Source organism: Homalodisca vitripennis, chromosome 4 (genome assembly GCF_021130785.1).
Source record: "Homalodisca vitripennis isolate AUS2020 chromosome 4, UT_GWSS_2.1, whole genome shotgun sequence".
NCBI classification, from domain to species: Eukaryota; Metazoa; Arthropoda; class Insecta; order Hemiptera; family Cicadellidae; genus Homalodisca; species Homalodisca vitripennis.
Window position 1 is genome coordinate 85,449,452 of NC_060210.1, and position 25,769 is coordinate 85,475,220.

Genomic DNA, 25,769 nt, shown 5'->3' on the forward strand with positions numbered 1-25,769 from the left:
TCCTTTTTCTACGTAACAAAAGGAAAAGAAACTGCATTTAAATATATTTTTAATTCTTTGCCAATCGATCTTTTATTCTTAGCACAGCAGAAGCGTACACGTATATGGAGTTGAGCGATACTACCAAACTGCTACTTTGAGACAATACCCGGTCTAGCATTGATCAATATCCACAGAGGTGGTCATGTGGTATGCATCACATCTCTAAACAACTGAAACATATTTCCCGCCCACTCTAGCGGACTAACTAAGAACTATCATCACAAAACAAGGCAAACAATCGTTTTGTGCATATATCGTCGTGCAATAAACATAAGGGCGTAACTGAAAAATTATCGATTTTTGAGATAAGACCATAACCCCACTATGTTTTAATGCGCTCTATCCAATAGACATACTGGCGTATCTGCATCTCCTACGGTTTAAAAGTTATTGTGAAAAATATTGGGGTTGTATCTAACAATTATGCTTTCAATACAAGAGACATACAGACCTATCTTTTACTTACGACCATATGTCTATTTTGTTCAGCTGTTAGAAGCAGAGACATAGAGGCGTATCTGCACTTACGCCCATATGTTTCTTGTTCTTGTTCTAATTCGAAAACTTGTTCAGTTCACTAGAGGGCAGAGGCATACTGGCCTATCTGTTATTTGGAGTATTAATCACTTAACTTCATTAACTAAGGTCGTTCAATGTATATTTATATTTTCTAGTGCTGTTAAACATTAACATTGAATAGCCATTCTGTGAATTTCGAAGGGATTTTTCATGTGGAGAGGTTGACAATAACAAAAGTAGCAGCTGTCAGCCTTTAGTTTTTACTGTGGGAAATAATATAACCTCAATTTGCTGATGAAGAAAGACAACAAATATTGACTGATTTCTTTGGAACTGGAAGCCTCCAACTGCAGAGGGAATAAGATATGTAAAAAAATAGCCACTAAGAGAAAAACAACTGAAAAGAACAGTCTCGAAGATCATATACTTTTGTATATTTTTCCCCAAACAAGGAAGTGAAATTCCTGTTTGTAAAAAAGTTTTTTATAAACACATTATGTGTTTCGGAAAAAATGGTTAGGACATCACTATCAAAAGATACCAAGAATCTGGGGTTTTGGAAGGAGAAAAAGAGAGGTGGTCGCTCAAATTTAATGTTTCCTACAAGATCAGGACAAAATTGTTCGGGATGCAATTATCAACCACATTAACTGTTTTCCCATGTGTAGAATCTCACTACTGTAGAGCATCAACTTCGAAGGAATATTTCCACCCGGACCTGAGTTTATATAAAATGGTTGAAATGTTCAACAGGGAAAATATAACAGAAAATATAAAGACCAGTTACTTCACCTACTCAAATATTTTCAGAGAAATGAACCTTGGGTTTCATCACCCAAAAAAAGGACCCAATTGCGGGCTATGTAATGCCTACAAAAGTGGCGACCCTAATAAAAAAGCGGACCTTGAACAACGCTATCAAGCCCATATTTCAGAAAAAAGCTTTGAGACCTTCAAACAACACGTTAAGGATCTTTTGGTAGATGAGTCATGTGTATGTGCTACTTTTTACAGCAAATAATACTGCTTGCCTATAGCTGAAGACAGTAAGTTCTTCTACCATAGAAGACTTACAAATTACATCATGACTGTATATAACATCGCCAACAAAGATTGTAGTTGTTACGTTTGGCATGAGGGCTTAGGCCGAAGAGGATCATATGAAATCGCGTCATGTCTGTATGACTACTTAAGTGATATTGATAACAAGAATGTCAAAGATGTTATTTTTGTTGTCTGACGGATGCAGTGGTCAGAACAAAAAACTCTACCATTGCTACAATGTTACTTAATGTTGTTGTATGTACTTCTAAAAGTATCAGATTTATATTGCTAAAATTCTTTGAGCCGTACCATGGCCAAAATGAGGGCGATTCCGCCCATAGTGCAATAAGTTCAACACTAAGTACTGCTGGCAATGTCACTGTACCTTCCAAACTCAAATCTATTATACGCCTGGCACGCAGGAAACATCCATATGAACGTACACAGTATGGAAAATTCTGATTTCTTGGATTTCATGGCCAAACAACTAAGGATCCTTACCGTACGAAAAGACGACGAAGGAGGAAATATTGTGGGACTGGCCAAGTATGGTTGAATACATGGTATTGAAGAAAGAACCTTGTTAAACTGTTTTTCAAAAAACAAGCCATGTAGACAGTTAGTACAGTAGTTTGGACAGTGCCCAGAGTAACATCGATCCCAGTTCAAAGCCCAAAAGACTACAAGAAAAATGAACCAAAACTGACGAAAGATAAATACAATGATTTGATGGGGCTCTGCAGTGGTCCAACACCCTTCGTACGGGGCGAAGACAACATGCTGTTTACAAAAACCTGCGCCATTGGTTAACTTAAATGGAAAAGTGATTGTAATCAGCGTTGTGAAGATAAACTTTTTTCATTACCAGGTTTTGATAGTGTGTTGGTTTTGATTTTTTTTGACATGTCAAATTGAAAATGTTTGTTTTGTAGTTAATACAATTAATTTAAGACTACTTTAATTTTTGCATAGTTTAAGTTTTATTCCTTATTTTTGTTCATTTTGTAGTTAATATACTAAGTTTACAGCCCACATTGATTTTTCACAAGGTATCAAGTTTAAAAAACTAATCTTGGGCCCACATTGAATTTCACATTGTAAAACTCATATTTTCTGTTTTTTAATGATTTGTATGCAAAAAAATATAATTTAACAAGCTCAAATCTATTTTTCTACCCTTTCTTTTGTCATTTACAACAGTTTATAACTTGAAAATGAATGAGCGTGACTGATTTTTTGTGAATTTGTTTGTTTGAGACATACAGGCGTATCTGCTTTAAATGCTATTTTAAATGGATGTAAAAAATAAAGAAGGAAAAATAACTAGCGTACTTTGATGTCCATATTTCTAAGGTATTATGTGCAAAAATTTGGTTGTCTTAGGCCGCTTATATCTAGATTTAAAACTTCAAACGTAGGTATAAGTTTCTTAAAACTGCTCTCCTGAAAAGTTGTTATTTTGCAGTTACGCCCATATGTTTATTGCACGACGATATGTATGCTTACAGAGTTTAGAGCATGGTCAGCCCTCGTTCTTATATGCACTTATGGCCCTACAGGGGTTAATCAAAGAGGAAATATCTTCTTCTCCCAAGTAAAATCCAATTAGTAAATACATTTTAAAATAACAATAAAAATATTATCTTCTTAAATTTTACTGATCGGTACTATCTCAAGGGATAATTTTTGTTCATTGCAATCAGCACAGAGCAGCACTGAAGGTGCTACTGTAGTCCACACTGACCAGAGGCGTTACTGTCCGGCCATTCAACTACTAGTTCCTCTAGAGATTAAAAAAATGTTTTCAGACTATCCAAAATCTTAAAGATTTTTTTGTTATTTACTTTTTTAATTTGCTTTTTCAGCATTTTTCCTTTGAAAAAACAACATTGTGAAGTGGCTAAATTAAAAATTTAACATATAAAGTTTCAAAAGACCAATAATTATTTTTTGAGAGCCAAAAATATTATAAACTTACTTAAACATATTATTACATGTACCAAGGCTATGGCCGACAATGGCCACTGTGTGGAAGTACATAAATAATTACAATTCCGATTATGAATGCTACGGTCCCCTCATTTGTGTGCCATTCTGCTACGTTCCAGGTCCCAAGTTGGCTGTGTGATTTTACTACGTTCCAGGCCCCCGTTTGTTGCCCCAATTTTCTCACAATCGGTATTCAAAGTGTGCTGCCCCTCATTGGTTATGCGACTTGCTTCGTGTTGGCTAACTCATATTATTCCAAGTTGATATTTAAATAACGATCAAACTTCAATGTCTGTGGTGTTGTTGAAAGTGTAGTTTGTAATAATGAAAGTAGGCTACACGTTATATATATCACTAGCACTGGGTCTATATTATCTCAGGTTTTTTAAGTAGGTTGAATAATGGTTCAAACTTAATATTACTCTATTGAAAGTTCTGATCAATATGATTGTTTATATCATAATAAAGTTCACAAAATATTCACTGTTCTTATCAATCACTTTGAATCAAATAAGTTTTGAAAGTAGTATTCTTTAATTTAAAGCTTATTATCTTACTTACCACATTTCTTTGTAGATGGGATACTCAATGAAAGACAAAGCAAATGACTTTGACGTCAATTTATTTTATATTATACTGTCTAATTCTACTCACTTTGCTTTGATTTTTGTTCACTAACACAACATCTCATCCCTAATTACAACTTCAATGCACTATTATACAGTTTCAAATTTCATCACTACTGTACTAGAAGGATCTATACGAGTAGACGTCCTTACTGCTTCAAGTCCAGACAGAGAAGAAGGATTCTCCGTATAAAAACTACGCATACCGGTTCACACAATGTTCATCCCCTCTCCCATTCAAATCAGCGTCTTCACGATTGAATATAATTTGATTCTTTTCTTATGATTGTCGACATTTATCACGTTCACTATAATTGATCAATTTAAGTCTTTCTATTTTCTTTTATAATTTTTCTAAAGCTTTTTTATTTAAATTTTTAGCAACATGTGCTTTCTGACGTCATCAATACGCAAGTCATTTTATCCCACAATTGGCTTTTCTGCGTAATTTTATTTAGTACCTTTGTAAAACACGAATTTTGGTTATGTATAACTCATTTTAATTAATTAAATTTGTTCCCGTATAAAGTTTAATATATTTCTCCGTTATTAATTAAATAAATCTCAATTCCGACAACATGTGATTCACTGACGTCACAGTCTGCCGATTCACTGACGTCACAGTCTGCCAATTCCCCGCGAATATTCAAATGACGTAATTTGACCTGTCACATGAAGTAACAGAAAACAACACATCTTTTCTGTCCAATATGACACAATAATAGTAAAATACTTTAAAATGCATTCACGACACCAACTTTTACATTGAATATGGAGAAAATCATCACTCACTAGCACTATTGAAGGGAACGTCTGTTTCTTTAAATTACATCACAAGCAAATCTATCAAGTAGGAAACAAAACACTGAGTTGCTAAAGGAAGCTGCACAATGCCAAACAATACTGAAATAACAAAGGAAAAACAATACACAATAAATAATTGGGTAGAACTGTACCCAAAAGGACGAAGTGAAAAACTCTTCAAGTGCAGTTGGTAGACCTTATCTTCCAGCTCAAATTCTCGTGTGAATGTTGATAATCCTGTATAGGAGACTAGAACATATGGTGGTATAAGACAAATATTCATACCTTTGAAGAACTAATACAGAGAGTGCAAGCAAAAATTACGAGCTGGGTAGTCCACAAAATATGCATGACTCTTATTTTAGAGGGTGACACTGTATCTAGTGCCACTCAAGACTAATTGGAAATCTGAATCCAACGAATGGTTGGGCTTGGATGAACGCCAGTCAATCATCCTGCATGAGGTGGTTCTGCTGTTAACAAAATCCCAGGATTGCTCTGATTGTGCACTCTGTGACGGAGGCTGTCCTCAGCACCTCACAGTAGTGGTGCCAATTCGGGCATAGCCAATCTCGACTCGCCTGTCTGGAATTGCTCTACACATACATTTGTATGGACTGGAAGTATCCAATCCCACAGTGTGAAGCGACCTGTACCTAAGGGATGAATGGTGCAGGGGTAGTGCATCTCAAACGGAACCTTTAGGAGTTCGGCACCTCCCATACGTAAATAGCAATACCTGGTCATGCAGAGCGCTCTGGTCAGGCGGACCAGTTATTTTCTCGGTACTCATGGGATCTTTTATGGATCCTGAAATGAAAAACATGAAACAAAACCCAACATATATTGATCTGGAAAGGTTACAGGGGCAGTTTGCCTTTGGATGTCTGCCTGTTCATCATGCTCAACAACCATCGATGAAGATTAGCAGTTGGTGGTGTTAATGTCGAGGTTGAGCAGACCAGCTGAGGACGTGAGGTATGGCGACTGATCATTGGGATCAAGGTCCTTCAGGTAAATCTGCAGCACAGTAAAGCGGCTTCAGCTATGTTCTGCAGACGCTTTTTGGCAGAAGAATTTCACATGGCCCTGATACAGGAAACCGGGATTTGTAAGGGTAAAAATTGACAGGGGTTAAAATTGTTACTGCCCATGTTAATAATGCCAAGCTTGTATTGCTTTAAGCAACAAGGTGCACAGCATTCCCGTTCTGGGATTTTGCTCCAGGGATTTACCCTGTCAGGCTGATTAGGACTGGCTGGCACTAAACGAACCCTGATGATTCCATCATTATATCTTTCATATGATAATGTGGATTCCACACTCTCAAGAGAGATTGCTGCTTTGGTGGATCATGCTGGGAGAAGTGGTGTGTAATTGGTGATTTACTGCAATGCTAACTCATACAGTGAGGTGTGAGGTAGTACTGACACAAACAATAGAGTTAAGTCGCTTCTGAAGTATATAATATCCTAAAGTCTAGTGATTGCAACATGGGTAATGCTTCTTCTACGTTTCACATGCAGACGCATAGGGAGTTGATAGACATAACCATCATAACAAAGGGTATGGTTAATAGGATACACCGTTGGCTTGTGTCTGACGAGCTTTCTCTATCTGATCATGCTCACATTTGCTTTAAAATTGGAAAACTAGAACTTGAAAAAGTTCAGTAAAGAAATCCGAAAAATACAGACTGGGTCTTGTTATACAAGGAAAACCTAAGGGTAGATCTAGAATCCGATGGCAGTAATCGGAAACATATTCACAACACAGTACAGCTGGTCAAATCCACCGAAAGTCTGAAAAAAAATCCCATCTCGCCACTTGGTGGTCTCAAAAACGATATAGGTAGATATTGTCATGAGAATGTGTAAGAATGTTCCAGATAGACAGGTCAAGCTCTGATATAAGGGAATGTGATCGAAAATTTGAGATCCCTAACATTAACAAAAGGGATAATAGATGAACAGCGTCATTTAATACATAATATAAGAAAATTATTGAAAAAGGCAGACACCATCTTCTACCATATACATTACTCAAAGTAGAATAATATATCTGCCAACATGAAGATTTCTTCTACTGCCATGATTTATAAACATAATATGCAAATTAGTATATTTGTTTTGATTGTCCAGTTCTATCAAATATTAAAATACAATAATTGTTTATTACATTCAACCAAAATCTTTCAATTTAATGTATTTGAGACTATACATTTGTAATAGAGATTTTCTCAACTGCAGAGACCAATGGGACGACGCCCTTAAATTGAAGAGGAAATCATTACCTTAAGCATGTAATTTTGTAGACCACTATTTAAAACTTTAATTTTTAACACAGTTTCATTGAACAGATTTTGTTATTGTCATCATAAAAAATACTCAATTTTTAAGGCATTTTTACAGAGAAAAAAAACCCCACCAGTCAAAGGGTTAATTATGCAATCTTCAGAACTAACAGTGAATTATTGAAGAAATGTAAAACTAAACATAACAACTGTAACTGTAACTTGTTGTTGTTGATAATTTACTGAAAACGACAAACTAAAAATATGTTTTAAAAAATTGGTCCCTTATGTGCGAGGTGTAAATTAATGTATTTATTAGTGTATGGGGCTGGCTGGTGGATAATGGAAAGAAGTGGTTAGGAATGGGGGGGAGGGGGTGAATGACTGACGGCATGAGGGTCCACAATTACTAAATACCCGAATGCATATGCAACAACCAAACAAATGGACCAATTTTCACCAAATTTGAGGGAATTACAAATACCATTGTCCCTTCTTATTGTTTTTCGACAAAAGGTCACAATAAAGGAGAAATGGCAAACTAAATGGCAAACTAAAATGGCAAAGAAATCGCAGTCATGTTTCTAAGGAGAAACGTTACTGGTTTACCACTAAAGAGTGTGGATATGTTAATCTTACACAAGTACTTGTTGAAAGTCAACCAACGACTGACTTTGTTTCTGAGGTGGGAAAACATTTTATCAATTTATTTACTTTAGCCAGCAATACTACTGTCAGTCAAATGTGGCAGTAACAGTGATAAATAATAACTAACAATTATAGTGTTGAATATATTTTTATTTTTTAATGAATTATTTCTGTTTTTAATTCTTCTAATATACGTTCCTTTTGCCTATTCTGAACCATTACATATATTTTTCCAAATACTATTTTGTACAAATCATGTGTTTTATATATAGTTAGTATTTATGAAAATAAATAAATAAAATTAAAATTTTCTGTAAAATTTGTTCTTTACAAGTCTGAAAAAATGGATATTAGGATCAAAGAGTTAAGTAGTGATAGAATACTTACATTACCATATCGATGATAAAATGTTCCCAGTACATGCAATGTCATCATGTTTTCTGAAAGTTCCAAAGAGCGCAACAAGCATTTGAGTGCAAAGTCGTAGTCTGTGAATTTCTTGGGTAAATTCATAATTCCATATCCAATTCTCCTAAGCGCAGAGGGACTGTCTGATGACATATCATAGGCTTCTCTGAAAAAACAAATTCAAATGGAAATTCAATTACAGAGCAGCAGATAAAAGTAATTTAAATAGTTATTATTTTGATAAGTTTATCAAACACTGGAAACAACAAAAATAGGGTTGGAGTTTAAATTGGGTGATTAAATTTGTTGAATAACAAAATTAACGAGTCTATAGTTAAAGAAAGCATAAAGAATTATTTTAGGTTTCCACAGAGTTGTAAATTGTGATGTTTCTTCTTCATTTCTGCAAAGAATAAGTTTAATATAAACTAAACCTTTATAAGAACATGCTGATTAAAGCAAATATTCACATGAAAGTACTGTTTTTGGGATAGTGACAATCCTGCATTAATTTTGCACACTAGTACAGTTTTTTCAGACATACAAAAAACTGAACAAAAAACTCAGCAACTTCAGCAAAAAATTACTGCTTTCTGCAATACATTTCCAGCCTGTATACTGTGATTTAATAAAAATGTTGGAATTTTGTTATTTCAGCTAAAGAACATGCTCTTAAGACTGTTTGTCATCTCTTAACCCCTTGCCCGCCACCGTCGTAATATTACGTCAGTGGCCTGTGCGCAAAAAAGTGCCGCTGACGTAATATTACGTTTAGTGCGTTTGTCCCGTTTTATTTTATTTTTTGGCGTATTATGCGTCAGTATATATCGTTCTCTGGATAGATCAGTTTCCAAGTAGTTTCCGTTACTTCCGCAAGAGGATGTTTTTTGCCGCTTAGGCACCGCCTTTGTGGGTGTGGTCTGGCTGTCCTATCCGCCATTTCGTGATGTATTTGCCATTACGTTTGCTAGCCTCACTGTGTTTGGACTGGCCTACATAAGATATCAGTGTGGAAGTTGTGACATTAACCTTTGTGCAGCGCCTTGTTTCAAAGACTTCCATACAAAAAGAAAATATTAGACAGACATGGTAAAATGTCCATATTTACAATCCTTGTAATCTACATTTTTAGCAAAAATAAATAATTCTAAAGTAAAATGTGCTTCTTTTTTTACTATAGTAGAGATTTCATACCCAAAAAGTTGCTTAAATAAAAATAATAAATGTATCGAACACACGCTTTACAAAAAAATAATAATTTTTTTTAAGTTAAATTTTTTTGTTTTTTTTACAATTGTTACTTTAAACTAATATAATTCTATTTAAAAACTAATTCTAAACAAGTTTCAGCAACAACAAAAATCAGCAAAACACGACAAAATCCTGTATTTTTATGTGGCGGTTAAGGGGTTAAGTTGTTACTATAGTATTATTGCTTGTTACATATTTTTTACACTAGGCCTAATGTTACATAATTTTTGTAACACTATTTTGCAAAAATAAACTATTTTATATCAAAAATATTTCCTAATAAAGCAACTTGTATTTTTTTATTTGGCATAATTCTTCAAATGCTTTTTTGCTCTCAAATCAATAATAATCAGTAATAATTTACTCTTCAATTACAAAACATATAAACAGGTCGAAGATTTCCAGTTATCTAGTCTATTTTCAAACCAAATAGACAACTGTAGTACTGTATTGAACCCTTACGCCAAGTGCAACGATGACGTTTTATCGTCACTAGCAGTATTTGCAAGAAATGCCACAAAGCTACGGTGCTCTAGCATTTCGTCGCTAGCGATATGCGAGAAATTCGGTGACGATTTATCGCTATAACTTACGTTAAGCTCCTTAGTTTTTATCTCTGTGTCTCGATATGTCAACAAAGCATTGTGTATAGCTAATAACTTTCCTTTCTGTGATGTTTAGAAAATACATGTATCCAATTCGGAAATACAAAGATAACAAATAAATACCAACACAGCACTACCATGGGGCAGACTGCAGCCCAGTATTGCGAGTCAGAGGTCTAGCGGTGGACGAACTTTCGGTTCAGTACAGCCAACAAATAAACCAAATACTTTCATCTGAACGCTACTTAATTAATTTATCTTTTGTGGAAGTGAGTGAAGCCTAAGAATACCACGTTACTTTGTAGGAATTTGCAGAGAGATGAAGGGAAATGAGTATATTTATAATTCTGTAGTTTTAAAGTAATAGGAATAGTAGCTTATAAAATGAGCTTCCAGAATTTACGTATTGAAAAAATATAGACACATAAAAAACTAACTTCAATCATAATATTATTTATAAATTACATTATTCTGTTGCTATATATTTCTAAATAGTTTTAAAAACAAAGGCTTGCTTGTTACCGAGAAAATGAACAGATACCATGCTTAAATGGGTGGAGCGGCAACCAGAGTGTGATCATCTGCAACTGCTCACCGTCAAACGGGTGTGAGATTTGATGGTGCAGAATTGATTTAACGCAGCAAGATAGCTGACTCTGGCAAATATGTTAAAAAAATAATGTAATTTACAGTTATTTAATATTGTTTGTCAATATCACGTAATCTAAAAACTGATACAGTTTTTTTTTAATAATAAATACAGTAAATGTTCTATATTGGGTTTTGAGTACTTTCTTTCCGCATTAAAAAAAATCGAATTATCCGGATCAGGTCCGGTCTCAATTAATCCTTATACATGGAGTTATATTGTATGACTTACCGGTAAAGCTGTGCTGCACCAGGTCAGACCATCATAATCCAGTTGCAGGTTAATAAATATTGGAAAAATGAGAACCTGATTGACTTAACTCTTGTGAAACCGTTGACAATAAATTTAAATGATGGCTCTACGGAATACTCAACCAGTGATTATTCAGATTAATGTGTAACTAATGCAGATTAAAAGTAAATATTTGAAAATGCCTTCATAGCAAGCATACCATTTTTTAACTTGCCACTTCATAGTAAGCAATCCATTTTTAATCTTGCAACTGAAGGTCAAAAGCTTTTACAAAAAAATATTATAGAAATCGTTAATAACAATATTGACTTATTACGGTTTTCTCTTTCACTTCAGGGCACACACGATTGTTGCAAAATGACCCTTGACAGTCTGTTAGTTAGTTCATTCTAACAAGCAGGTGCCGGTCATGATAAATTAACAAAGTCTTGTTCAATTAAATCATCTTTAAAAACGTTTTTTAAAGTTTAAATAATGGTGTACAAAATTACAAACCACACAAATCTATAGATGAGAAAAGTTAACTGTGTATTATAACACACACACACACACACACACACACATGTGCGCGCACAGCACACACACACACACACACACACACACACACACACACACACACACACAAAATTAGCTAATTCTCAAAATCAAGCAGGAATGTTGCCTTACATTTTGGAAAAAAACTTTAGGTCTCGTAAATTGATTGGCTTGGTTTTTATCCTAAACAATTTCTCAATATTCAATAATAATAAAAATGAAATTGTAAGGTGGTCTTTAGAATTGGCAGGTTTCTGACACTTTTGTTTATAAATAAAGTTTGTACATTTGTTTATAGACATAAATGTATCAATTTCATTTGTTTTGTAGTAAAAATAGGAACGTGTAGTATTAAATAATTTGTAGCCAATCTATACAATCTGGTTTTTCCATAATGACGTCTATGGCTTGCCAACAGACAACAGTGCAAAACAGACAGTGCAGAAGCATGGGCCACTAACCGCAGTGCTGCAATGGTAGCAGTTCACTTACTTTGCTTACTTTAAAAACCTACTTGTTAATAGAAGTATTTAACCCTTTGAGTGCCAAGGGCCAATTTAATCGGCCTAGCAACGTTTCTGCATAGTGCCAAGGGCCGATTACGGTATTGACGAAAATTGCCAAGGGCCGACTAGATCGGCCTTTCCAATAGTGGTCATCCTGTTGCTAAATATTGACGTATGACATCGTAAAACGTATCAAATTAAAGCCCAAGAAATGTACGACATAATTCATGTAGTGATAGTTTGTATATGTAGTATACAATATTTTTATGTAGCTGATATCTAAAAGGCTGTGGCGCGAACCGCCTGTTGTCACGCTGCAGTCGTTTTGTTTATGTTCAGTTGTTTTTGCTAGCTGTCTAGTGTGGCTGTGTTGACATTTTGGTTAATGTTTTAATAGTTTCCTACTTTTATTACTTCAGTTCAATTTCATTATTGAATAAGGTATAGTTTGCCGAAATGAGTGAAAGGAACAGATCGCCCTTAAGCGAAAATAGGTCAGATTCCGTTATATACCCCCAACGCTTAATCTTTATTCAATGAACTTAGAATGTTATAAAACGATGTAGTTGAGTAACAGAACTAACATTATGTCCCCAACGCTAATTTTTCATTTACGGATGATTATAATGAATTACAATTGGTTACTAGCAATTGGTGCCGCGCGGCCTGCCGTAATTTGGATTCTCGAGAAAGATAAGATAGCAGCGACAACAATACCGATCGCAATAACTGGAAATGCTTGTTGATTTATGGAATGTTAGTTCTGTTACTCAACTACATCGTTTTATAACGTTCTAAGTTCATTGAAAATAAGTTTAAGCGTTGGGGGCATATAACGGAATCTGACCGTGAAAATACATTAAAATACATTAATTCATTCTTATGATAAAAACACTCAGTTATTTCATCTGAAGGATTTAGTATAATAGGCCTAATGAAATAAGCCCAAAGTAATTCATTTAAGTCTGTTCATAATAAATAAATAACCGTTGTATAATCTACCTTGATTTAATTTCTTAAAACTAGTAAAATATATTTTACATGCACAAGAGTAAGCGTGCATGTTGGGGCAGGTTTTCAGCATTTTGCAGCAATATATAAAAAAAATTCAAAACTCAGTTATATATAAACGTATTTTTATGAAACTTGGTACATGTATTCCAACTAACATGAGGAACATAAAATTGGCACATAAAACTCATAAAACAAAAATAAATGAATACTTTTTGTATCTTAAACAAAAAAATGTGTTTTTTTGTTTTTGTATTTTTGTTTACACATATATAAATATTTTTTTTTGTAATTTTTGGTCAAAATATATTTATATCAATTTGTAGCCTGTATCTTGCTCTAAATAATAAAGCAAAAAGTGTCCCATTATGTTAATCTTTAAGGAAGGTGTTAATTTTTAAAAATACTGCAGTAACATAAAAATAGTGCTTGGCACTCAGGGGAATGACCTGTCACAAATGATTGGCACTGGCTGCATGACCTCCACCACTTCGCGTGGCACTCAAAGGGTTAATTCTAATTATCCTCTCAACTTAACTTTTTAAGACGAAATTTTGGAAAAACATACACGCTCTTTACATGCCCAAGCCAATATTTTTATTTTCGTAAAAATTAATCTATAAAAATGAAAATGAATGCTACTTTAGATCAAAGAGATCCATCAATGAACATCAGTAGACTTAATTATTTTATAAGAAATAGTTGTAGATGACTATACAAAATTCACCAAAGAGAAATAAAATGAAAAATGCCTTTATTTATAGAGACAAAAATTAATAACACTATTTTACAATGTTATTCGATTTTATATTTTAATTGATACATTAATAAAAAAATAATACTCACTTGTAAAGTTTTAATGATCTGTCATACATATCTTCAATTGCATCGTATAACGGACTATTATAAAACCCTGCCTTGTTTCTGTACTGCTTAAAACCTTGAGCACCACATTCTCTGTAGACTTGAGCTAAATACACCACATACTTCTGGTTTCTTGATTTCGAAACTACATCCTCAAGCAAAATAAGCTCCTCTCTAGGTATATCCATAGAATAAGGAACATCTTTCCGCTCTTGCCCTGAAAACGTTTAAAAATAACTTAAAAATTGAAAAATAATAAGGACTTGAAGGAAATAGGTTATTAATTGGCAGAAAAAATATGCTGGAGAGGATAAAGGATTATTGGAGCCTTTGTAACTGTCCATACTAGATTAGATATGCATCGTTTGCCTGGAAAGTAATTTCAATGATTTTTTTATGTGACTACATCAAAATGTACTTGAATTAGTTGGGAACAGTGAAAGGAGAAGTCAGTTAACGAATGCTGGGTTGCTGTCTAATCCTGCTAACCAGAGAGTAAGGTAAGGCGTGCCATACTCAGTTTAGTTGGGAACAGTGAAAGGAGAAGTCAGTTAACGAATGCTGAGTTGCTGTCTCTTCCTGCTAAACAGAGATTACGGTGAGTCATGTCATACCCAGTTTAGTTGGGAACAGTAAAAAGAAGAAGTCAGTTAACGAATGCTGGGTTGCTGTCTCATCCTGCTAACCAGAGAGTAAGGTAAGGCGTGTCATACTCAGTTTAGTTGTGAACAGTGAAAGGAGAAGTCAGTTAACGAATGCTGAGTTGCTGTCTCTTCCTGCTAAACAGATTATGGTGAGTCATGTCATACCCAGTTTAGTTGGGAACGGTAAAAAGAAGAAGTCAGTTAACGAATGCTGGGTTGCCGCCTCATCCTGCTAACCAGAGAGTAAGGTAAGGCGTCATACTCAGTTTAGTTGGGAACAGTGAAAGGAGAAGTCAGTTAACGAATGCTGAGTTGCTGTCTCTTCCTGCTAAACAGAGATTACAGTGAGGCGTGTCATACTTAGTTTAGTTGGAAGCAGTGAAAGGAGAAGTCAGTTAACGAATGCTAGGTTGCTGTCTCTTCCTGCTAACCAGAGAGTAAGGTGAGGGGTATCCGTGGCAGGTTTTTTGTGACCCCCATACATTGCTCGATGGAACAAACAATGGGGATCAAATGTTAAATTGTTTTATTCATGGTTTTGCTTAGGCTTATTATGACTATGGCACACATTTTGTCAGTGATCAAGGCAACAAAGACATGCCCTGTTTGATTGGCTGTGTTTAGTTGGCACTAGGTCTTTTGGGAATGCTTTAAAGAAGTCTGTGAGGCCTGTGTCTATAGTTGTCAACAAGCACTAAGGACAACAATGTGACATGAGTGGACACACTTTGGGATACTTTCAACTCATGGAAAGTTTGCTGGGCCAATGGATTGACTCAAGAGGACCTATTTTGAAAAATTTTGTAATAAAATGTTAGGTAAAATTTTTGTAACACTGACTTAACTTTCCAGATAAAATTTGTAATAAATCACATATAATAAAAGAGCTCCTACAAGTATATATGATCTAAGTCACTTTAATATGATTCTTAACTTTCTACAGATATTAGTTATTAAATATTGAAACTAGATACAAGAAGATTTAATTGAATTGATTAATCTAATTAATTTGAATTGTCCAACAAATTAAAAGGAGAAATTTTACAAACGTCAAACTGAAAGCATTACTATATACAGGGTGTCCCACAGTAACCCGACAAACTTCTCAGGTGGTTTCCTCTCATCAAGATAATGAAAAAAGTTCATATAAACATGTGACCAGAAATTATTTGTTAAGGAGTTATGGCTAGTGAAAGATTTCCACCGATTTTTTAGGACAGGACTGAAAATTAAAGCGAAACTGATGTTTTTATGGCATAAAGACAGTTGTTTATTTTATTGGATTTATGTAAAGTGAACTGAAAAATTGAATTAATTCCATCCCAGACCTGTAAGACCACCCATTTCTGAGATATCAGACAAAATATGCAAAATTAGGGTAATAAATACGAAAACTTTTTAACCAACACTTTTAGAGAATTTAATTCCGAAGAGAATAATGTAAAATAGACTAATAATAAACAAACACAAAGTTTAAAAATCAACACATACCAAAAATAAGACAGAAAATGCAATATCTCTTTATTAAATGAACGTTCTTTTAAAAAACAAAATATTTAAAGATGTTTTTCAGTTAAGAAAAAAGTTACAAAACATTTACAGTATAAAAAGTTACAAAACATTTACAGTATAAAACATTGTAGGTTAAGAAACGAGATTTTAAAAATACAGCATCAATTAAATTTTTTTATTAGTTTATTGAAAATCAAGAGTTGGCAACACTGTTGCAACAATACCTGAATACAAGCTATTCTGTCTATCATCTTTGGTTTGTGCAGTGTATGAGTAATATTGTTTTTATTTGTACTTTATTCGTGTTTTTTTAATAACAAGTTACCATTTACATTTTCAAATTAAGAGTAGGCAGATATTGTTTTTGTATATGATTTTGCCAATAAAAATAGTCGTGCAGCTAAACGTGAAATTGAAAGACGATTTCCGAGTAGAAGAACACCTACTAACGTAACATTTGCATTGGTTTTAAATAACTTATGAACAAATGGATCTTTTCCAACCGTCAATTGTTCGAGAGAAAATCCTTTTATACAGCCTATACGTGAACAAGATAATATCATTGACATGATACAACGCAGTCCTCAGCACTCGCCAACTTTCAAATATATTAAACATATCTCGTAGTAAAATCAGGAGAACATTGAAAGAAAACAAGTTTTATCCATATCATTTACAAAGAGTTCAAAATCTTCATTCAGGTGATAGTGCATTAAGATTACAATTTTGTCAACGAGTGTTAGAAAATCGAAATAATGTGTTTTTTATCTACGGACAAATCTATGTTTACAAGATACTAAATTTGAAAAATAGTCACCGGTGGTCAACTAAAAATCAAAAAGTGGTTGTTGAGTCGAACTTTAAAATTTGATTTTCAATAAATGTATGGTGTGATATAATTGGGGACCAGTTAATTGGCCCCTTGTTTTTGAAAACCACCTTACTGGTCTTGTGTACAAAGACTTTTTAGAGAATCAACAGCAAGTTCTACTTGAAAATGTACCACTTGAAAAGACATCCAAATAATTGGCCTCAGGTCCCCTGATATATAACTTGGATTATTACTTTTGGGGTCATTTAAAGCAACTTGTATACACAGAACCAGTAAATTTCAAAGAATGATTAAACCGAATTTTAAACGCTTGTGAACTACTTAAGAATGACTATGATGCTATCAGTAAAGCTAAACATGGGATCGTTAGACGCACCAGATTGTGTATTAATTATCAATGAAATCATATTGTTCACCATTTATAATGTATGGAAATTGGAATAAAATATTAGCTAAGATCAGCAATTAAAATGTTTTGTTTTTGTGAAGAACAATCATTTAATAAACAGATACTGCATTTTCTGTCTTATTTTTCCGATGGATTGATTTAATAAAGCATTAATTTTCTAAACTTTATGTTCATTTATTATTAGCCCATTTTACATTATTCTCTTCGGAATTAAATTCTCTAAACGTTTTAGTTAAAACGTTACGTATACCCATTTAATGAAGTTAATGTACTTAAAATCTAAACAAAGTATGTTTTTGAGACTGAATTTTGCATATTTTATCTATTATCTCAGAAATGGGTGGTCTTACAGATCTAGGATGGAATTTATTAAATTTTTCAGTTTATTTTACATAAAATCCAATAAACTTAACAACTATCTGTATGTCATTAAAACATCAGTTTCACTTTATTTCAGTTCTTTCCTATAAAATCGGGCGAAATCTTTTGCTAGCCGTAGCTCGCTAACAAAGCATTTACGGACATATGTTTGTATTATTTTTTTCATTATTTTGCTGAGAGGAAACCACCTGAGAAGTTTGTCAGGTTACTCGTGGGACACCCTGTATAAAGTAATGCTATCAGTTTGTTTCAAACTCTCTCATAATTTCCCTGTAATGCGCTAAGCGAGTTAGCAAGATAACTTGCAGTATCTCATAACAACAAATAATATATTACAATGATGTCTTTATTGCATAAAACAATAATACAATTGCATTGTAATAATTAATATTTTTACACCAATAAAAACAAATTACAAATTAAAGCTTACCAGTCCATTCAATCAAACTTATAAATACTGACAACTCTGTTCATTCACACAAAACTATATTTGTTAAACATAAGTTCCAGTCCCATTCTGTTTTACAATTAATTTAAGAATTTTCCCCCAGTGACACAAGAAATCAATAGAATAGGAAATCTTAAGACACCAATAGGTGTTTGAACCAAGTTTTAAACTGGTTAGAACTTTTAATTTGTGTCATTGTGTCAGGAAGCTTGTTGATCATGCTCACACCTGCTTATGCTTTTGTCCTGTGCTATTGAATGCAAAAATTGTCCCTGCCTCTAGTATTATATGGGTGAAAATTCCTACCTCTTATAATTTTAACTTGATATTGGCAAATAAAGGATCACTTCCAGGATATTAGAACATGGCAAAGTCAGAAATTCAATCTCTCTAAAAGCATCTTTATACGACTTTCTGAATCTCAATTTCATTATAATTCTAACAGCTTTTTTCTAGAGTTTAAAAACTCTTTCAAATCTAAGCTTTAAACAGCTTCCCCATAGTTTTATTCCACAGTAAGTGAGGATAAACTAGCCCATATAATAGGCTATCTTTAAGACTTCAAAGAAACAAGATTTTGCTAATTACGTAAGGCAAAAAGTTAACTTCTGAGAAATATTGATATATGCATGAGTTCAGTTCTATTAAAGATTTACCTCTAAATTTTTAATATAATTTGCTTTAAAACAAAGAGTCATGTCATTCGCATATTGGATAACCTTTCCATGTGAATAAATTAACTCAAACTGTTGACATAAATTAAGAATAGTACAGGCCCAAGAATTGATTGGGTGCGATTTGGCAGAGTCTTTATACCCCAACACATATGCCAAACCAGAGCGTCCATGAAGCACACGCACAGCCATCTTCTCTATTCTTAAGTGCTGTTATTTTCGTACACGCCCACCTGGGAACTGTCAGATCCAAATCTAGTCTTTTAGGAAAATCCGATCAAGCTGAGCTGAACTGGCGGGCTTCTTTTTAGCTATCTTTTAGCACCCTCACTTATTTTTTCATTCCATCCTCAATTATCGGGAAAACTTCCCAAAGTCTAACTTCTACTATACCTCTCTATAACCAAACCTAACTTCTCTATCTTCCAAGCCAAGATGGAACATCGTATACTGAGGACTGCTTGGGCAAGGGAGTGCTTATCATTAATATGCAAACTGTGGATAACTGGTGACCTCCAGTTTAAAGATAGCCTCCCCCAAGTAAAGCGGGACGATGCTTGGAGGTGACCATTAGATCTCCGCTACTCGTGGGAACACAATGAGTACTAATGAAAACAAAATAAATCAAACTAAACCAGAGAGCTCTAGCAGCACTCAAAAAGTGAATGAAAATCCACAAAAAATAGAGGGACTAGAAATGGGTGCTGATCCTAGCTGTCCTGAACAATTAAAAAAAGACAGGCGGACTTCCAAGCAGAAGTCCTGAAACCCCCGACTCAGCCAGAGTTGACACATCTAGAGAAGATGCCATACTGGAGGATGACCACTAAAAGGTATAGGGAGCCAAAGCCGAAAGGGAAAGAAAGAATTGCCTAAATTGGGTGGAGCCGCCAGGAAACAAATAACATGGTTTCGAAAGAGGGTACTCTCAAGAAAAAGCCAGGGATTTGGTCTTAAAACCAATCGTAGAAAATCAAACCATTTACCTAAAAAGCCAAAGAGAGGGAAAACCGCAAAGACTTATAATGGCTCCTCTCCAGAAGCTCATCAGAGAAAGAAAACAAGGAATGAAGTGAGACAGGGGTCATAAAAGGAGCAACCTGCACTTCCCCAAAAACCTTTTTATAAACAAGCTGCAGAGGGAATAAGGGTGGGAATATTACACTCTGATTTTCCCGAAACCCTACTCTCATCTGAACAGATGGAAGATATTTATAACTTCATCCTGGAAACAATCGTGGAGGAACAGGAGGGTCCTAACTCTTCCAAGCTTCTACGGGATCAACAGGAGACAAGGAGTCCTGATTTTCACTTGTGAAAATAATAACACAGCAGAATGGCTGAAAGGAAAGCAAGATTCCCTTAAGCCTTGGGAAGGGATCAGTCTAAGAATTGTACCAGATGGAGAAATTCCTTTTGCAAGAATCATGACTGCCTATTTAAATAGCATAAATGAATTCACCAATAAGATAATAAAGTTCTTGAAAGCACAAAATAAAGAGCTATCAGTTCGTGAATGGAAAGTCCTGCATAAAAGCGACGAGGGAAAGTCAGTGCTGCTTACCCTGGTAAGCAACTGTGCTACAGCAAGCAAGCTTGAAAAAGAGGGTCCATGGATCAGCTACAAGTTTGGGAAAATTCAGTTAAGACTGAAGAAGAAACACCAGAAAAACACTGAGGAACCAAAAAAGGTGGGTGAGATTTCTGAAAAATCTGGGACCGCCACCAAAGAAAAGAACACCGATAAGGAGATGGGAGTGGAAGAGACCGAAAAGGTATCAGAGCAATTTGTACATACCTTACCTGAGAGGTCTACTCCTGACACCAGTGCAGCAGTTCAAAAAGAAAACCTACTTGGTCCCTCTTCCTGAAGAAGGGACCCTCTCTGAAAGGACCATCTGTTTTGGCAAAAGGAAGAAAAGGGTGCACTGTCTCCAAACACTCCAAGAGGATGGACCACCAGGGGAAGGTAGTAAAAAGTCATAAGTATGCACCTCATACAGATACACCTTCACCATGCCAAGAGCACAACCAACATCTTGAGTAGGAGATTTATCACAACAGGCCTGGATATCGCCCTAATCCAGGAACCTTGGATCAGCAGAGGTCACATCAGAGGATTGAAGACTCAGGTTGGTAATCTCATATATGATCGTTGAAATTGAAATTGAAAATCTAAGAGCATGTGTTCTAATCTCACAAGGGGAAAAAGAGGTAATCATAGCCTCAGCCTACTTCCTCAATCCTTCAACAAAGTGCCCACCAGTGGAAGTAAAAAGGCTACTGCAGCACTGCGGAGAGAGAGGTATAGTCCTCATTCTCAGTCGTGACTGCAATGCTCATTACGCCTTCTGGGGAAGCACTTACATAAACCCAAGAGGTGACGAACTCCTGCAGTTTATGTTCTGTAATGACTTAGTTCTAGAAAATAGAGAGTCTAGTTCAACTTTTACAAGAACTAGACAAGAAGTTATAGATATAAACCTTATCCAAAAAACTCAAAAATATAAACATAGTAAGGTGGCACGTTTCTCAGGATGCCTCACTTTTGGACCTATGAGAAAAACTGTCCTCTCAGACAAAACATGCTAAAGAAACATGTGCCTTGGTGAACTCTGAGGTTTTTTTAATTTTTTTTGCCTGAGGGAGGACTTAGAGATTAGAAACAAAACTCGGAAATTATTAATAAACCCTTGTCTTTATGCCCTAAATGAATATAAAAAAAGAAATTAGGCTTCAAAAAACTCTCCAACCCAATGGGGTCCTTAGCAAAGGCCAATATTGGCCTTACGGTGAACAGGATGGAGACTTTAGAGATGCTGTTGGAGACGCACTTTATGGGCGGTTACTTGACTCAAAATGAGCATTCTTATTCTCTAGTCAAGGAAAGATCTGGTTGAGAATTAGCCAAGTGCAGACAGCATAAAAAAGAATATTCACATCTGAAAGAATTAAATGAGCAATAAGATCCTTTAAGCCATTTAAATCTCCTGGGGAGATGGAGTTTTTCAAGAAGGGTTGGACATCTTATTAAAGGAGCTTTCGACCGAGTAGCGTATCAATCCAGGGAGGCAGCTATGGAACGGTTTGGAGTTCCCTCGGATGCTGTCAATTGAATAGTAGCCCTCCTACAAAGCAGACAAGTTAAAGCAAAGATTGGGGACGAATCGTTCACCATCACGGCCCAAAAAGAGCTGCCCCCAGAGAGGGGTTCTGTCTCCCCTCCTTTGGGCAATCGTGGTTGATGACCTTCTAACTAAAGCAGAGATGAGGGAAATAAGTCTATTATGCTATGCTGACGATCTAGTGCTTATGATCAAAGTGAAAAACAAAGGCATGTTGGAACACCTAATTCAAGAAGAATTAAATTTCATAAGCAACTGGTGTCACGGGAAAGGTCTTTGGATTAACCCATTAAAAGCAAATATGATAACCTTTACTAGGAAAAGAAAGTTCCAGCTTGTACCACCTGTCCTGGAAGGAATCAGGATAAAACAATCAAAAGAAGTCAAATACTTGGGTATATTCTTGGATGAAAAGCTGACTTGGAGCCCACAATATCTAAAGCGACAATGGCCCCTGGGGCCTGCAAGAGACTCTTTGGATTTAAATGGGGTTTGAAACCCAAAACGATTTATTGGATATATGAAAGGTTTTAAAAAAAATATCATATGCTTTTGCAGCATGAATGGCTTTTCAGAAAATATTCAGGTATGCTTTGAAACAAGATCAGAACTGTTGGTGTTTATTTTTAGTGTAAATTGAATGACAAAATTTTACCCAATCCCGAGAAACGAGAATACCGCATGTACAGTGGAACCTCGATAAGTCGGATTAATCGGGACCGTGGCCGATCCGGGTTAGCCGGAGAATTAGGTAAAAATTAATAAAATACGATATACTTACAGATAAACTCAATTATAATTGTAAAAACATCAAACATATGTACATTTAATTATTATTAATCCTTACAGTACATTTATAACTGTTCATTTCCTGGTAAAAAAACTCAGTCAGCTTTGGTTGTGCCAATGTCGTCTGCCGCTTGAGTGCTGAAGCGATCCCGCAGCCTCTTCAACATTAGCAATTCAGCCGGCGATGTTTCTGCCTGCCGCTCGAAATAAACCATTAGTTCGTTTAGTTTGGTCACTGCATCTTCAATGTTCCCGTCTGCCTCCTCAGCGTCTGATTCATTAGCATCAGATAAAAACGATGCAATCACTTCCTCGTCAGTAAGTGGCTCATAGCCTCCGTTATTGTCTGCCCCTAACCACAGAGTAATGTCATTTTCATCGACTTCAGAGCAGCCATCAATATTTTGGAACATATCCAAAAGTTCTTGGGGCTGGACATCGTCTGGAGAGTAATTTTCCATAATACAGTTCCCCACTGGTTGAATTATATTTTCAGGCAAGTTGCATACACCCTTCCACAGTTTTTTCCAAGATTTAATTAAGCTGATTCTAGTCACTTGTTTCCAAGATTCTGCAATCATGTACATTACAGTTTTCACATTAAAGGTTTTGAGAATCTCAACTACACTGTGTTCTCCTTCATTGTCAATGATTGTGCTTAGCATCTGTCTTATGTAAACCTTCTTGATTTTCTCGAGAACCCCCTGGTCCATGGGCTGTAATAGCGCTGTTACATTAGGGGGCAAAAACTTGACGGTTATGTCCCCACTGACCAGTGGTTAATTTCAGTGGGAACGCAAGGGAACGGCGTTCCCTTACCTCCCAAGAGTGCCGGAACGCAAGGGAACGCTTTTAAAACTACGAGTACAAGTTTTAGTTAAAAAAAATTGTAGGTAGGATCAATATTATGCTATGCTTTGTTTGCGAGTGACTCGTAAGCAAATAGTAAGCAGCGCCCGTACAAGCAGTTGTGAGCTGTGCTGTGATGAGTCTTGCACGGAATCAGGCAGGAGGAAGGTGACGGACGAGTCATCCTAGTTCGCGCATGCGCGGCTGCGCCTCTCAATAACAAAGCAATACCCACCCCACCCCCTTCCTTTCCCCCTCCATTCCTTCACCGCGCCACCGCACCAGTGATCACAAGTGTGTTGACTAGTTGACTTGACCTTGGTGTGTTTCGCGTTTAAGTTACAAGTTGCATCGCATCCCATCACGCTTAAGTTCGTTTTTGAGGTGCAGGTCGTTGATTGTGTTCGTGTTTATGCTTATTAGTGCTGGTGCAGCTAAATAGTTTCCTAATTGACTATGACTACCAGAAAAATTGTTGATTTCTTTAAACCTAACCCTAAGAAACAAAAAGGTTATGCGAATAATGAGAACTGCAGTTCGGAAGCATTGACTACAACTTCAATTGTTGATCAAGATTAAAAAGAAGACGCAATCGGGATCAATGAGGATAATTGCAATTACCATTCCCCTTCGACTTCCTCGTCGGTCAAAATAGTATCCAGGTTGGTGGGTTTGGGATCTGATGCAGACGAAGCTAAGGTTAGTAATGAAAATAATGATTTTGTTAATAGGGGTGAACAGCCAGTTTGTTGGTCTGAAGAACAAATTGTTGAATTTAAAGCTAAAAATCCATGGTTAATTGTGAACAGAGAACTAGGTTGCAACGTTTGCCGTAGTGTGAGTACTCTAGGTGCAGAGAAAACGAAGGGCCTAAAGATTAGCGAAGAGTGGGTTTTAGGAACTGTTACCGCTTATGGAAACAATAAAAAAGACCAGCAATCCTCTCTTAGGAAAAAGATATTTTTACACCGTGGGTCTCGAGCTCATTCTTTAGCTGAAAAAATACTCATTGAAGCTAAGAAAGATACAATGAAAAAAGCTGTTGCTTCTATGCATAAAGAGCAGCAGATTGTAACTGAGCGCATTTTCCGCACGGCTTATAAGCAAGCTAAACTAAATAGGCCATTTTTTGAGTTTGAAACTGAAATTGATCTTCAAATAATGAATGGCTTAGATATGGGGCGAATCCTACATTCAAATGTTGCTTGCTCTAATATAATTTATCATATTTCTGATGAAATGAAATCAGACTTGATAAATGGCCTAATCAAGTCAGACTCTAAATTTTCCCTGCTTTTGGATGAAGCCACTTCAGTTTCAAACAAAAATGCTTTGGTGGTTTATATCAGAACTGTTCTAAAGGGAATGCAAAACCCTATGACAGTGTTCTTAACACTTTTTGAGCTAAATAGCACAACACCAGCTGGTATATTACAAGAACTTTTAAATCAGTTACAAGCATTAGGTCTAAGCTTTGAATTCATGAAAGACCATATGATTGCTCTAACTTGTGATGGTGCTTCAGTGCTACTAGGCAAGAAATCTGGCCTTGCTATACAGCTTACTGAAACGTTCCCCAACTTGTTCATTTGGCATGGTTTGAACCATCGTTTAGAGCTTGCCGTGCACGATTCCATAGAAGAAGTAGCTGGAATCAATCATTTTAAGATATTCATGGATAAAATTAGAAACATGTTTAGTTGTTCACCGAAAAACAGCAGGGAGTTGGCAGAAGTTGCTAAAGGACTAGAGGAGCAAATGTTGAAAATCGGCCGTGTTTTAGATACTCGTTGGGTAGCCTCCAGCTTAATGGCGGTGAAAGCAGTTTGGACAGATTTTAAAGCTTTGTACAATCATTTCATTGAAGCATCTGAAGACAAACAAAGGGACTCGAAGCAACGTTCAACTTACAAAGGGCTTTGTAGTACATTATCTTCTACAACTTTTGTACACAACCTGGCATTGATGTTCGATGCTCTAGAAGAGTTATCGGATTTGTCCTTACAGCTTCAAAAATCAAGCCTCAACCTTATCCAAGCCCACAGTGATGTAACACTGTTA

General features: G+C 35.6%; 1 protein-coding gene across 2 annotated transcripts in view; it reads right to left on the reverse strand.

The window, feature by feature from the left end:
* LOC124359680 overlaps positions 1 to 25,769 on the reverse strand; it is a 77,847-nt gene that overhangs the window by 12,589 nt on the left and 39,489 nt on the right. For both annotated transcript variants that reach the window (XM_046812622.1, XM_046812621.1), the window contains exons 5-6: positions 14,028 to 14,262; positions 8,353 to 8,539 (exon numbers count right to left, since the gene is read on the reverse strand). In XM_046812622.1, the coding sequence (XP_046668578.1) occupies positions 8,353 to 8,539; positions 14,028 to 14,262 (422 nt within the window). The remainder of the gene's footprint in view (positions 1 to 8,352; positions 8,540 to 14,027; positions 14,263 to 25,769) is intronic.